Source organism: Melopsittacus undulatus, chromosome 1 (genome assembly GCF_012275295.1).
Source record: "Melopsittacus undulatus isolate bMelUnd1 chromosome 1, bMelUnd1.mat.Z, whole genome shotgun sequence".
In the NCBI taxonomy this organism is placed as follows: domain Eukaryota; kingdom Metazoa; phylum Chordata; class Aves; order Psittaciformes; family Psittaculidae; genus Melopsittacus; species Melopsittacus undulatus.
Genome location: NC_047527.1, coordinates 13388969 through 13404629, shown reverse-complemented (window position 1 = coordinate 13404629; position 15661 = coordinate 13388969). Strand labels below are relative to the sequence as shown.

Here is a 15661-nt window from a genome sequence, read left to right as displayed (position 1 = left end):
CAGGCTATGAAATGTGGTATAACCTTTAAGTACAAAGTGTTTTCCTAACTGCATATTTGCTGGCACTGAAGAAAAGGTAAATTGTTTTCTCCGTATACTTACTGTGAGTGTAAAGAATAACTGCATACAATTTGCAATCACTGAGATTTACAGTCCTGAATGTAGTAAGTAGTTCTGCCACAAAAGCACTTATCAAGTGCTCTGTGCCTCATTTTTCCCCTATATTTGCAAGAGACGTGCTTTCTTGGATAAATATTGTATTTTGTTAACCCCCACAAATCTCCCGTTGTCTTTACTTTACTGAAAGAAATGTGAAAACATAGATAAGATAGAAAAATACAGCCAACAAGTAGCCTATTTTACACTATTTCAACATGTAATTCACGTAGGCAGAATTGCTTTGCTTCACTCAAAGAAAATATAAAAAGGGTAGGAAGGGAAGAATCCTTACAATTCTTACAGAAGTATTGTCTGGAAAATAATACACGTTACTATGGTACAGACTGCACCATGCTTATTCTTACGTTGCTTTAAATCTGTGGATTACTCCCAAGAGGGCTATAGAAGATGACTGTGTCTACTTGTCTATATGCTAAAGTTTACTGTGTTGGAGGCTGCCTCTCTGTGAGAGATGTCTGCAATCCCAGAGAGGCTGCAAGAGCCAGTTCTCAAGGGAGCTGTGACCCCTACCTTGCAATTGTGTCAGCTTAACAGAGAATCACCCAAAATCAATGAAAAACTCTATCAACACGAAGGAGATGCTTCTTTTCCCTCTACAGACCTTCCATCACCATCATCAGAAGAAGCTTGTTCATACACATCTAGCAAGTTAGGAACTGATGCGATTGAAAAAAACACATCCTGCAACCGGGGAGCAAAAACACACTGATGTGGGTTTGTTTCTCCACATCCAAATGCAGCATCATGCAGAGAGGTACTGCTTGACATTAACACAGGCTACTTCAATTTTTCAGTTTTTCACTGAACACATAGAGATTACAAGTAAAGCACAACCAGCTCACTTACAGAGCATGCCAAGGGGCTACTTTCATCTAATATGCTTTGATAAAAACAAACACCTTTTGTGTCTTGAGAGGCACTTGAATGTAATGTGCTTCACACAGCACAAAGGGGCTGCTTGATTTTCCAAAGTGCTTATTTAACAAGACCCAATTTGACAGAACCTCAGGGAAATTATATGTACAAACAATAGCTGTCATGATAATTCCAGCTACCTTCCATGCCTGCAAATATGCACTGTAAAAGGAGGCTGTCCCATCTCTTGTGTCAGGAAAATCTTTGCACTCCTGAACACTGGCGAGAAGCTCCATGCTGACATACTGAACACCTAAGGAGCCATTCCCAAGCTGACAATCCCAACAGTAGAATTCCCTCTGCCCCTGCTCACTAACAGCTTTGCTCCCCTGCACCCATGCCCAAGCTGTGACAGAAAGCCCACAAGAAATTAAGCCTCGCAGACAGAAAAGGTCCATCCTACAGATGAGGAAAGAGAAGGATTTTTTAGGGCTCAAGTCCTTCCTCACCATCACCATCCCCTCCTCTTGAACTTTCTGCTTTACAGCTCCTCCTGTGACAGTGTCTCTGGTTGCCTTATATCCCTTCCATTTATCAAATCCCACCTGATTTCAAGGCACCCTGGCCAACCCCACAGATCAGACTTGTAAGAAGGAGCTCATTTCTACTTTAGCTTAGTAGCAGAACTACAAAGTTCTACAGAAGTGAGGTCTGCAACAGACTGATATCCTTTATGAAAATGAGAGGACAGAACAAGCCAGCTAAATTTGTTAGAGGAGGACCTCTCTCATGGGTCTTACAGCTGTGGCCCCCACACCAGCACAGCAACTGCAGCTATGCCACCCATGACCCTTCAGTAAGTCATCTCTACTTGGACCAGCTCAGAGACAGCAACTGATGCAGCAAAAATGGCAAGTGCCAAAATAAAACATTGCCCCATCCCCTTCCCATCTTTGCAGACCTTCCTCATCCCATCACCAGCCCCAGTGCCAGCCCTGTAGTCCACACACAGTGCAGAGGGCTGAGGAGGGATTTTCTGTTCCCTTCCTCCCTGCACAGGAATGCAGGAGAGACTACAGTGTAGTGCTGAGCTGGTAAATGGCTCATTTCACTAAGCAAGCAATTTTAGGAAGGACACTATATACCAGACAGGCTCTAGCACTCCAGAGTGTATTGCGTGTATTGAACCGTACTGATCACACCTTCACTGCCAATAACCTCCAGGAATACTCAACCATAAAACCCTTTCCAGGAATGCACAATGCCCAGAGCCCTGGTGCATTGTGAAGTGTGACCCTCATGCTTCTCACCTTTGCCATACCTCTGCAAATTCAGCTTCCTGGGTCTGGAAGTCACCACAAGTCTCAGAATCTCCCTGAAACTGTAAATGTTACTTTCTGACCCTGGAAACACATGCTGGCATTGCTCTGTTAATTGGAGAAAGATCCTAGAAAGGATCTGTGCAGGGGTCTTGTCCTGCCCCAGCACAGACTGCTTTGTGCAATAAACAACTCTCTAAGAAGTCAGGAAAAGGCAAATTCCTATTGTTTGGAAGGAAAGGAAAACCAAGGCTTTCCCTCCTATACATTAAAGAGGGGAAAAAAAAAAAAAAAAACAACCTATTGGATTTTTCTTCCTTTAGTAATAAATTGACCATTTTAGACTGTGCTACTGAAGAAAGAGCTTCAAAGTGGGAAATTGAATTGCAGAGAGCTGTTTCAAACTGCCTGTTTACACAGGCCATTCCCATGGAGAGGTTCCCTCCGAAGGGAGCAGAGCCTCCTGGGGGACCGCTGCAGTCGGCTCTAGTCTTGGTTACTCTCTGAAACAGCAAGAGAAAGGCAGGACAAAACACTGAGTTCAGCATCAGAGTATTTTAACTCTACACAGGGATGACCAGTGAAACATGCTCTCAATTTACAGAGTACAAATTCAATCACAGAAACAACCGCTGAGGCACATCAGCCTTCACAGAGCAAAGAAATGCAAGAAAATAGCTGTGACAATGAACGGAGTGAAGAGAAGGAGGGTGCCAAGAATCCACACTGACACAGCTTCATCTTCACTCCTACCAGGAAGAAAACTGAAGGCTTTTTCAGATTCGTACAAGCAGCAGAGCGTTCAGGTGCTGCTACTGAAGGCACTACAGAGGGAGGGAGACTGTTGCAAGCACTATATACATTACTCATGAGATCACACCAAAGGTCAGATGTTGCTTGGCCTGCACCCCAGGGAGCCCTTGAGCTGTGCAAACAAGCCAGTGACAGAATTCACATCAACAGCTGCAGTTCAGACCTCAAAATGAAGTTCACATTAAGACTTCACAGGTATCTCTATAAGCAATTCAGCTGCAGCGAGGGAGGATGAGACACACGTTGGTCCCAGAGGGGAGAAGTAACTGCCCGGGGCTTCCAAAATCCTCACAGGACACCATTCCTTCAGAGTTTTCACTGTCACACGGACAACACCAAACAGCTCCTCAGCACATACCACTGCAGCTGACATTTTCCCACCTTCCCACCCCTTCAAACTTTTCCCATAACTTTTATGCTCTGATCGGCTGCTCAGGGCTGATCCGCAGCCACATCTCCTACGCAGCAGCAGCAGCAGCAGCAGCATCTCCTCTACTATTTGGAATAAGCACCAAAAAGACACACGTGAAAAAACGCTCAGTAGCAAACAGGCCACAGGCACAGCGAGGTGGGAGGAAGGCGATGGCCCTGGGGAAGCAGCACAGCAGCATGCCTCGATGCCACTGACCTCCGGTTAAATGAACTAGTGGGCAAACATGTAATCACTTTATCGAACACGCGCCAAGGGCGTTGCTGAAGCTGTTCATTCTCTCACGTGGAGCACGTAAATTAGTGCTTGTGAGGAGACAAGGATTAAACACCTGCGAATGCCTCTTGCTGTGCTGCGGAACCCGGCTCTGCTTCTACTCGCTCCCTCCTCAACATCCGTCCCGTTCTGGAGGGACACCCTCCCACCAGGACTCCCCCACACACACCGACGTCCGCTCCCTACTCCAGGCTCAGTTTCTAAGGCTACTTCTTATAAAAGTGTTTCAGTTACCATTGAGAAAGGAAGTGAAAGCCATTGCTTTGCAAGGATGGTTAATGTATTAGTGAGGTGCTGCCAGCTTCAGTCAGAGCTCTTTGCCCCCATCATCCCTATTGGGAGCAGGATTGTGGAAAGGGGAAGAAGGAATTGGAGGGAGGGAAGGCAGTGTCGAGCGTTTCCAGATGCCCAGGGAAAAGTCCCCAGTCCTGTCCCTTACAGCCCGGAGGGGGTTCCTTTACTCCTTTAACCCTTCCTCTGCCGGTACCCAGCTCCCCAAGTCTTTCTTGGGCTGAAGAGCTGCGAGAACACGCAGACTCCTGAAGACCCTTCAGCCCAGAAAGGGGTCGGCGAGGCTCCTACGGGAGAACTCAACGAGGGAGTATACCCGGGAGCTGCGGGGCTCCGCGGCTGATGTGAGGACAGAAACTTAACGCCCGGCTTTCCGGCAGCCCGACCGGCACTTCCCGAGGGGCCACGGCCTCCGCGCACGTCGGGGCTCCCAGCGCGGCTCGGAGCAGCGGGATATGAACCCTCCCACCTGTAAAGGCGCCCGGGGAGAGGTACAAGAGGAGCGAATACACCGTTTCACTCCCCCGCTCGGCTCCACCGCCCCTCGGGCAGCCGAGCTGACATGCCCCATAGGCTCCCATCCCGGGCTGTCCCCCGTTCCCTACCTTCCAGCAGCACCTCCTTGCCGGCCCGCTTGAGCGCCTGCACCGCCTCGTCGTGGGTGGCGTCCCGCAGGTCGGTGCCGTTGACGGCCAGGATGGCATCACCCACATAGAGCGCCTGGGTCTGGTCGGCCGCCAGCCCCTTGAAGATCTTGCTGATGAGGATGGGCATCTTATTCTCCTTGCCCCCCTTGATGCTGATGCCCAGCCCGCCCAGCTCCTGCTTCAGAACCTTCACGCACCGCTTCTTGTTGGAGACGGCCTCGGGCACCTGCTCGGGGGGGTCGGTGAAGGCGGTGCGCACCGCCGCCGCCCCGCCGCCGCCCTCGGCTCCGCGGCACGCCGCCCCATCGCCTCCCAGGCCATTGTGTGCCGCGCCGTCGGGGCGCTCCTCGCCGCTCAGCACCAGCGCCTCTCCGCACAAGTTGGCCAGCACTTTGTGCCAGCGGTCCCGCACCAAAACTTCCAGCCAGCCGCTGCGCTGCGCCCGGCCGCCGCCCGCCGCCGCTACCGCCATCTTAGGAGCATGCTTGAAGCGCCGAGTGACGGCACCCCCGGCACGGCACGGCGGCACCGGACTTCAGCCGGGGGGCGGCGAGCTCCCGGCGCGGCGGGGTGGGGCGAGGAGCCGCGGCCGCCCCTACGGGGCCGCGCCGGGGCGGGCGTACCTGGAGGCACCGCCCGCTGCTGCCGCTCCTGGTGCGGGTGTGTGTGGGGTGCGTGAGTGTGCCCGTGCCTGGGTGCGGGTCTGTGCGCGTCCGCGGGTGTCCCCTCGCTCACGGACACCTCTTGGGGACACGTCCTGGAGGAGCCGCCTCTCCCTCCGAGCAGGGGCTGTGATGGCATTTCTCGCTTCATAGGGGAGGTGAAGGAAATCGGCGGCAGAGTAAAAGAAAGTGCAAACTTCGCTTTTCCCATTAGTTTCTTATGAAGTGGATTCAAACTAATAGTTAGCACAAAGGTAGCTATATTCTTCTGAGTGAAAGTAGAATCCAAGTGGTTTCACAGCTTTGAAGGCTGGAGGTGGTGAGTGATGGTCAGGGATACTTCTGCACATTTTGAAATTGGTTTGTTTGCCCTGAACGGGCAAACAAATTTTTTCAGCCCCATTGCCCATTTTACAGCTTTTCCCATGCTCACTTTCTTTTAGGAGGCAATTCAGTGCCTGATGAGGGACTCAAGGCTCCAACTCAGGAATCAGAGAGGACAATGGGCTCACACTGTTGGTTTTAGCAGAGATCTGGCTCTATGGACACCAAGCACCTCCTGGCTTGCCTTTGTTCTTCTCTTTGCAGAGCAGCCTGGCTCCTTCCCAAGCCAGGCTGAAAACTCCAGTGTTTCTGAACCATTCAGTGTACGTAGGAGCAACAGTTTGGGGAGTTTGGGGCGGGCACTGAGGTTATAGACCCATTCATGTTGGTCACATGAGTCATGCAGGTCCTCTCTGAAGCGATGCCATTCATTTCTGACACCGTGTTTTGCCCCCAGGTACACACAAGCGCCCCAGGTTAACGCGGGCTGGGCAACTTGGGACACACCTCCTCAGTGTTGATGGGACCTACGTACAGCAGCATCATCACTGGACAAACTTGCCTTGGTTTAGTAGGGTCTCTGAGACAGTGCCCTTCGCTGGGCTACACAGACCTTCCCCTCCAAAAGACAGCAGCTGGATGCCTCAACCCTCGTTCGTTTGCAGCCTCACCCAAGCTCCTCCCCGGTAGGAATGCACTCCCTGCACCTAGGGAGAGCGGGAACCCCCAGGATATGGGTTATTCAAGGACAACGGGTGGGTTGGGTGTTTATTAATGCAAGGTGAAAAGCTGTAATTAAGTTTTCAGGACTGCGAATCTGGAGTGAAAAGCAGCAGGTCCCACTAAACCTGAACAAGGCACCCAAGCCCTAGAGAGGAGGAGGCTGTAACACACCCTTTTCTCCAACATTTCTCACTCGCTAATTTTGGTAGCTCATGTACAGCACCCTGGATGTTTAGATTGGTGGGTTTTATTAAATCCCAATCCCAGCTGCTAGGCGTAGTGAATGAGAATGCTTGTTTGGTTCCAGCAGCTTCAGGTAGTGAGAGCAGGATGGGGAGGAAAGAGCAGGCATGCAAAATGCCGGCTGTTGGAGCATTCACATTCCTGTGTGTCTCCCAGCCCAAGTGACCAGGCTGAGTTATAAAACCAAGCATCTTTCCTTCCTAAGGGATCAGCTCTTACCAATTATTTAATTATTTCTTTTCTTCATGAATTAGTAAAGAATCAGTGCTGCTGCTGCTGCTGATGGAAACGTGTCTCTAAGTACTTTGAAAACCTCATTTCAGAGAGTTTACAAGTAAAAAATATTCAGATAGTTTCTGTCCTGTTGTGAAAAGGTAATAGAGAAAGGAAAGGAAATGTTTAACACCTCACACTTCTCCTTGAGCACTCTGTGCGCTCAGCTGTGTTTGCTGAGTGTGTCTGGTTCTCTAGTGGAGTTCCCATGGAGCTGCCTTGTGTAGACAATTGTGCCACATGTATCTGAGAGCTGTGCGTGTTCCAGCTATTTTCCTTTCCCATTCCAGCAGATGTAAATAATAAAGTTTCCTAGGGTTAGCATCTGACAGATTGGTCCCTGGTATGAAAAAGTCTTTATAGCTGTCTTCATTGCCTCCTCCTCCCCACCCTGGAGTTGTAGGAAAACAGAGGTGATGTTTTAATCTTGAAAATAGAAGAAGGTAGTCTGAGAGATGCTAAGGCACAGACCCAAGGCAAACAGTCTTCCAGATCATCTCCCTGCCTGGAAACAGTGTGATACCTGATGTCTGTGCTTCCCTGCCCTAGGAGTGCAGGCTCCTATTAATTGTGTTTGTGTACTCCGAGTCTTTGGATACCCCAGGAGCAACTAGTGGCAAGCAACTACAAAGGTGAGAAACAAATTGTGCTTTGAGACTTCTCTGCTGCTAGCCCTGCGAACTTTACCACCCTCAGCCCTGCCTCAGGTCTGCTAATCATACCTGCAGGGACAGTTTCTGAAATACAGATTCATGCAGCAGGATGGGAACAGAAGATAAAACCAGGTGTTTAACCGGGTGTGCAGCTATTGAACACTGAGGTTTGCAACAGAGAGTACTGTTACTCCAAAGTCAGCTGCTGGTCCCTAGTGGTGTCCATTGTATGGCAGAGTGCAAACTCTTCATTTCAGCTACAAGCTTCTCCTCACAGTGATGTTTCTGACAGAATTGGTAAATACACACACTTCGATTGCAGTGTTTGGTGTGACTATTTGAGAGGAAGCCAGGATGTTAAGTGGGATGGGCAGAACACGTGGTACTTCCAAGCTCCTGTCTCTAGTCACTGGAAAGGCTTCCAGTGCACACAAAGCTTAGCAAAAATCTCTCTCCATCACTTGCCCTTTTGAAAGGGACAGCTGTGAAAAGAACACCTTTTCAAACAAGTCAAATGATCACCTTTTACCATTTGTATTTTAGCAGCATGTAAAAACCTGAACTAGATTCGGGCCCCTTTCACTGGTGCTGTATAAACAAGTTCTTAGGCAAGATAATGCCAGTAGCTGCTGTTGAGTAGGTATTTGTTCTGCCGGGGACTGTGGGTTCAGCTAAAGTCAAGAGGCTAAGTGGAAGAAGCAATTCATTGAAGCGGAAGAAGTGAAGGGAGTGGAAAGCACAGAAACTGCCTCCCAGGACAAGGAGCACCAAAGCACAACCAGGTCAGAAGTGCAGCAGTGATGTCTAAAGAACTGCCTGGGTGTCCAAGTAAGGTGAAGGGGCTTGTTTGTGCATGCACACAGGAAAAACATCACAGCAAGGGTTGTGAGGGTGATGCTGAGGAGGTTCTTCAGGCTCAGCCTCACTAGAGGGGCTACTGTAGACAGTCTGGACACTGCCTGTTCTTAGGGTTTTCCCCTCTTTCCAGGCAAAGAGGTAAGTATTCACATCTTATGTAAATAAACTGGCCTTCTGATAGCAAAACCATTGCAAGGCTACATATGCAAGCTTCCCATTCAGACAGCAGTGCAGAGAACACAGCTCCTATCCCACTTCAGGCAGAGAAGGTAAGGACACAAGACAGCCTTTTTATAGCTATGGCTCCTTTACAATTGTCTGTGCTATTCTATAGCAGAGATGAAATTTTTGAAGGACTTTTGGGACATGCTTGAACCCTTCTAGTGCTGTTTTTTTCTTCCTTTTTGTATTATCAGTGTGGCAGCAATAGCTCAAAGCCAGCTCATCCAAAATTCCTTTAAATTGGAAACAGGGTTGTGATCTTTGAGCATGCCTCAGATAATGGAGGTTAGACAAAATCAAGTCTGGATAATGACGTTCCCATCTTGTTACCCTGACACCGACCAGCTCAGCAGACGGATCTAGACAGGAAGGAAGTCCAGTGCTGGAAACCCGACAAGTAATGAAAGAACTGGAAGGGAGTCCAGTTCCTCCAGTGATCCCAAACACTGCAGCAGCCAAGTTTAAGCAAGTCTTCCTGAGGAACATGCCTGAACTAACCCTACTTGTTCCCCCATGGCAGCCCCTCCTATGTGTATGTGTGCTGGGATGCAGGGGATCAGGATCCAGCCCTGATGCACATGTACCTGTTGCATGGTGGTAGGACCTCTCACCTACCCGGTGTCGTGCCTTGCAAAAGGTACTGCTGGTGGGGGCTGGCAACCTGCCTAATCCCCCCAAGCAATCCACCCCTTCCTTAGTGTTGAGGGAGCCTGTTGGCTGTAAGGTCAGCATTCACCAGTCATTACTCATTGGCGCTGGTTATGAAGGTGTCAAGAATGCCTGAAGATCTTCACAGTCTGGAGGTTGCATTGTGGCTTAACTTTAAAACTATGAAAGCATTGTTTTTCTTTTCCTAGCTTGGAGCTACCCAGGTTTTTATGCACATCACGGCATCTGAAAGTGAAATTAATGCGTAGCTCTTTCCCAGCAAACGCTTTATGCATTCAGTTTTTCAAAGCAGGAACCTACTTGTGTGTACATGAAAGAAGTTTGTGTGTGAAATCTTTATGTGCACCCGAGTCACATGTTAGCTAGGCAAGCTAAGAAAGTGTTCCCACTGCCAGGGATTTGTGGGCCAGGCTGCAAATGAACACGTTTCCCTTCTGCAAATACAACTTTGGCGCAAGTGAATGCAGAAGCGGGTGCCAGGAAGCATTCAGGTTACTTGTGCTCACAGACCTGGGGCTAGTTCCTGCTGCTGTTAAAATGACTCTAAAACAGACAGGATCAAGCTCAAAACTCCAGAAACCTTTGCCTTGGTTTCAAGCAATTCTATGAAACTGAAACCAACAAACTCCGAAAATAAAAGCTCATAACTATGGTGTTGACACTGTAGCAGAGTAGTGTTTTCCTGTCGTGCTGTCCTGCACTTGCTCTGCAGCGCTCTTTCAGTACATTGGTTTCTTAACTTTTGCATTCCAAGTTACTTTGATCCCATCACTTTGCAGTTTCTTGAAGTAGTTTTTTATCTCTTGCATACCAATGTCCCCCCACTCCCTAGACTAAGTCCAACATGTTTGAAATGCCGAGATCAGAGATCTGCATTGCAGTTAGTTCTTGAACATATAATAAATAATGAGGAAAAAAGGTGTTGGAATTCCAGATTTCATCCAACATGTTTCAGCCCTGGTTTTCCTTTTCGTCAGAAACAAGTTAATCTGGTTGGGTGTCAAAGCAACAAAAGCATTTTTTACTACCACGTTCTTTCCTGGTCTTACCCTATTTTTTTAATGCTTCAGAGGTGTGATATGTTGTCTGTTACAAACATGTGGTTCCGACCCCACAACCCAAATACTTCATGCCCATGTCCTCGACCTTTCAAACCCTGTGCATTACTGCAAGACCCACTCTGAGGTGCCCTGCCTCCCACCCCACTCATGCAATGGCACCTGGAAATGCATGCTGTCTGTGGGGTCTTTGGGCTTTGCCTGCCCTGGGATCTCCTGTGGTATTTGCTGCTCATCTAACCCCAGACGTGTGCCTGCAGCCTGCTTCCCCACAGCAGGAGAGGCTGTGCTGAAGTGCAGGTGCCAAAAGCATTTGCTTCCTTTGTGCAAAGCAGTTTGGCTAGAAAAGCTAGTTTGCTCCTTCTGTAGCCTTGAGCTCCATCTGTACCTTGGCATGAAAAGATGAACTAAGGTCATCTTTCCCCTTTCCATATCACTCCCAGGACCATAAATCAACCTGTTAGAGTGGTGGGAAACAGAGATGGTCTGCTAGTACAGAAGGGAAATGAAGAGAGCTCTTTATTGCTTGGAAACAGGCAACTTTTCACATCCCTCAAAGACAATGCTGAGATCATACTGTGACTTCAGAACAAGTTTGTCTCCCAAGAGCAGCCCCCAGCCCAAGAGAAGGAAGTAGCATGGTCCTGCTGGTCACTGGAGGAGAAGGACTCCAGGACTTTAGCAAGGCTCACCTATGTGCCCAATCTCATGAGAGCAGCAACTTGGTACTCCAGACAGGAGCACCTTGCACCCTCATTGCCATTGCAAGAAAGGGCAAGGAGGCCAGGCAGCCTCTCTGAGCTCTGCACTGTAGCAACGAATATAAGCTTCAAACCAGCAGCTGGGCTCTTGCTCCCATGCATTGCACAACAGAACTGCATTGGAGGGGAAGTAGTGGATTTCCTAAGAAGTGCCTTGTGTTGCATCGGCAATGCATGGACAAGCACAAAGCCTGCTCCACTGAGGAATGGGAGAGTCCAAAGCTACCATGGGAACACTGGGAAGAAGAGTGCTCACCTTCACATCCTGTAGAATTTTTTTTTTGGCATATGTTTGTGACACTGCAATATCCTTTTTGTTTCACTTTAGAGCTATGCAAAGGCTTAGTTCCTCCTCTTCCATCAGATGACATCTATACTAGTTCTCTTCTCACAGCATTGTAAATCAGGTGTAAGTCCAGGGAGGAAAATGGAAGACTGATCTCAAGGAAAAGAGAACCAGCTTCGGTGTATTTTTGGCTCTTGGATGTTTGTCTTGTGCTCTAGAAGTAAGATAATTAAGATGAGAACCATCACATTCAGGTGAATTATGGCAATGTGTTTGTTTGCCCAGATCAAATTATAAGGCAGGTCTAGGAAGTAAACTTTGCAAGTATGTTCTAATTTAGTGTAAACAGTCGGAGTGAGTTTTCTGTGGGCAGGAATCACCTGAAAGAAAAGTAGGGTCAGACACAAGCAAGGTAGGGATGATTTTATAGGAGCAGATTCTTTACACACAACAGATCCTTTCACTGCTAAGTTTGTAAAATGGATCCACAGTTCTCTGTTAAATAAGAGATCTGAGTGGAAGTGAACCCACCATATTTACAAATCCCAAAGTTGCTTTAAATGCCATTTTGAAAAACTGTGAAGGTATTTGACACTGAGATCTAAGTGACATAACTTACGTAACATTAAAACATCTTTTGTTAATCCCACATGTTGCACAACAGATCCTAGGAGAGATGTCTGAGCATTTTTCCTATCTACCTGGAAGATTCCTCAAGCCAATTTGCTAAGTGGAATAGCTGCTGACAGGGGGGTTGTGGTTTGTTGTTGTTGTGATTGGGTTTGGGGTTTTGTTGCTTCTTTTGGTGTTGATTTTTTATTTTTTTTTATTTTATGTCCAACTGTGTGGCCATGGACAAATCCTTGTTTTGTGTCCTAGCTCCCTATCCAATAATGGGCAAAATAATACCGTCTTTCTTTACAAAGCACTTTGGCTTTCTTTAATGAGACTATCATTTGAGCTAGACGATGACATTTCTTAATAGTCAGGGTAGAATGAAAAGGTGAGAAAATCACAGAGGATACAGGAACCTCTAGATGTTATCTCTTCACCACCCACTACTGCCAAGCCACATCCCCATCAGATTTTCAACACCTGTCTCTGGTTATGTGATAAGGGAACATGGTGCCCTATCTTATCCTACCCTATCCTATCCTATCCTATCCTATCCTATCCTATCCTATCCTATCCTATCCTATCCTATCCCATCCCATCCCATCCCATCCCATCCCATCCTATCCTATCCTATCCCATCCCATCCCATCCCATCCTATCCTATCCTACCCTACCCTACCCTACCCTACCCTACCCTATCCTGTCCTACCTTTTTCTACCTTACCCCGTCCCATCCTATCCTATCTTATCCTACCCTACTCTATCCTATCCTACCTTATTCTACCTTATCCCACCCCATTCTATCATATCCTATCTTATCCTACCCTATCCTATCCTATCCCATCCTATCCTATCCTAACACATCCCATCCTATCCTACCTTATCCCATCCTATCCCATCCTATCCTATCATATCCTACCCTGCCTTATCCCATCCTATCCTACCCTACCCTATCCTACTCTGCCCTATCCCATCCTATCCTATTCTACCCTATCCTATCCTATCCCTCACTGATGCTGTTGTTACTGCTTCTGTCCAAAGGGTCTACCTAGATTTGGAGTAGAATCTTAATAGTAGGAGCTTCATGGTACATGACTAATACATATAATGTACTAACCAGTTGTATTTTAATATGCTTAATACCACTCCCTTCCAGAATTAAAGCTCCTGTTGAGCTTGGCACACACTGAATAATTTTCTGGTGGAACAGAATGAATCCTTTTTAAAATTAGGGTCACGGTGAAGGTGAATATTTTGCATCTTTGCGTAAGAAGTTTGGTCTTTTGGTAAGTTTTATTAGTTAGACTGTGCTGAAACACACTGTTGGAGGAAAATTTTGTTTCAAACTTGGGTGGTTTCGGAACTTTTTGGGTTTTATTTAGAATATATACAGTATAAATCAGAATCATGTTGTTAAAATGAGAGTAGTGTTAGAAACTGCACAATGTGTTTAACAACTGGTGGGATAGTCACCGCAGTTATTTAGCCAAGTACACTTCCTCTGGGAATCTGGTTCAACCATTTGTGATGAGACAAAACACATGGGAGAGAAGGGAGTGATTTTAGCAGAATATTCTCTTTCATGCTAATGCAAATACAGAATAACTTTCTTACTAGATTTGAACTGAGACAAATAAGCGTGAGCCTCTGAAATCCAGCACCAAGAACACACAGAGGGTAGCTCTGGACTGCTTCCCAGTTGCCTACAGCAGCGTTTCATTTTTTTTCTGGGTGGCAATCCATTATTAAAACATAAACAATAAAAGCACAATTGCCGTGCATTTACTATAAGAGTAAAAATGTATTCATGATAGCATCAATAAATTTGTGTAACGAGACAGTATGCTTGGCCAGACAATATGAAATTCCTACAGACAGTGGTGTTTTGAGCCTATGGGAGTGATTTTTTTTTTTTTTTTTAAATCCAGACTATTTAATGTTTTTTTAAGGCTGGGATAGAATAAAAGTAGGGAAGTGTGACCAGCAGAGCTGGGAGCAGTCTGGCAAAGCATCTACAGCCCCACGGAGGGGCCCACATGGTGATCAGTACCACTGATCCAGGGCAGTGAAGAGTGAGTCCTGGAGCACAGTGCAAAGACCTGAAGAAGGACTTGAAGGAGGACATGGACCACACACAACTGAAGATCCACTTATACAGCAATCTAAAGTCTATTCCTGTTGAGTGTGGCAGCTACAGCTTACTGAAAAACAACATTATTTGTGGCAGGATCTTTTTTCTTTATCATTTTGTTCATGCAATACTGTATTCAAATCCCTTTCACTGCCAGGAAGCTCTCTGGGCACACTGCTGGCAGCGGTAGTAAAATCAGCGTGAATATTTATAGATCTGAACATCTGTAAATGTTCACCAAGGTTTGTAACAACCAGACAGCCCCAGCCCCAAAAGACCAAAGATTTACAGACTTCCATATACCCTTCTGCAGACAGTCTAGCAGCTCTGAGGGTTCATGCCTCACTGACATTTGCAGGGCTCCCATGATCCCTTTGTGCGGTGATGGACGAGATCTAGATGGAGACAACTGTAGAGCTCTAAGGCTTCAAGTCTTTAACATCTGCACAACAAATGTGCAACATCTGTTGTCCCATGGACAGAATTTGTTTCTTAAAGAAAATTCCTACTTTATTGGGGTCTTAGCATAGGTAATGCTCACATGGGAAATCAGATATCTTGGATGGGATGTTTGGCTCAATATCTGCATGGGAAATGGAGTTGCTATTGTGAGGGTCTCTGCAACAGTGTCTTCTGGTGGATGGGGTGGGAGTGCCTGAACTACCATCCTGCTCAGTTCCTGTAATCCAGCTGGGTTGAATCCTACATGGCCAGATTCTCAGTGCTAATACATCCACAGACCAAACAGTGTCTATAAAGTGATTCAAGCACAGCAGGATCTGTCAGGTAGAACCTCTGGGACCACCCAGAATTCCTTTATGGACTGCCACCTAATTCCTTCTGCATAAATTAGGCAAAGGCTTTTCCATGAGGGTGTTGAGGAGCTCAGGCAATCACTTTGTTTCAGATCAGTCCCTCCTGTCACCTCCACAGAGACTGGCTGGGAGCTCTGGGACCACCAGGGAACATTTGTAGCTGGTTCTAGTTCAGGTTTCAAGCTGGTCTCAAGCTGTGAATTTAATCTGTGCTCTGGTCACTGTGCCACTTTCGGATTCTGTTTGAAAGCCAGCTTTGGATGCGGTGAACTGCCATTGCGACTGTGCTCAGTGCATTGACGTGTTTGAGTAAAATGTGTCAGCTTTTCTTGAGAGTCACTGATTGGGAAATACAGAGATTTCATGCTTCTCATCCTTGGAATTATCCTCAGAAGGTTTTCCCCAGTGGAATAATTAAATTCAAGGTTCGTATTCATTTTCTTGAAATACTACTCTGGCTTCCTAGGAAGCTTTGAAGGAAACACCATTGTCCAACAGATGGGTGTAGCAGAAGGGAATGTAAGACCATAAATAAAGCAAATTTCCTTTTCTGCTTT

The 15661-nt window shown here is 47.1% G+C and overlaps 1 protein-coding gene across 1 annotated transcript in view; it reads right to left on the bottom strand.

The window, feature by feature from the left end:
* The window catches only part of SNTB1 (syntrophin beta 1), a 113418-nt gene extending 108092 nt beyond the window's left edge, over positions 1–5326 (bottom strand). The window contains exon 1 of the mRNA XM_005143832.3: positions 4770–5326. Within this exon, the coding sequence (XP_005143889.1) occupies positions 4770–5283 (514 nt within the window). The 5' untranslated portion in view covers positions 5284–5326. The remainder of the gene's footprint in view (positions 1–4769) is intronic.
* Positions 5327–15661: the final 10335 nt, after the last annotated feature.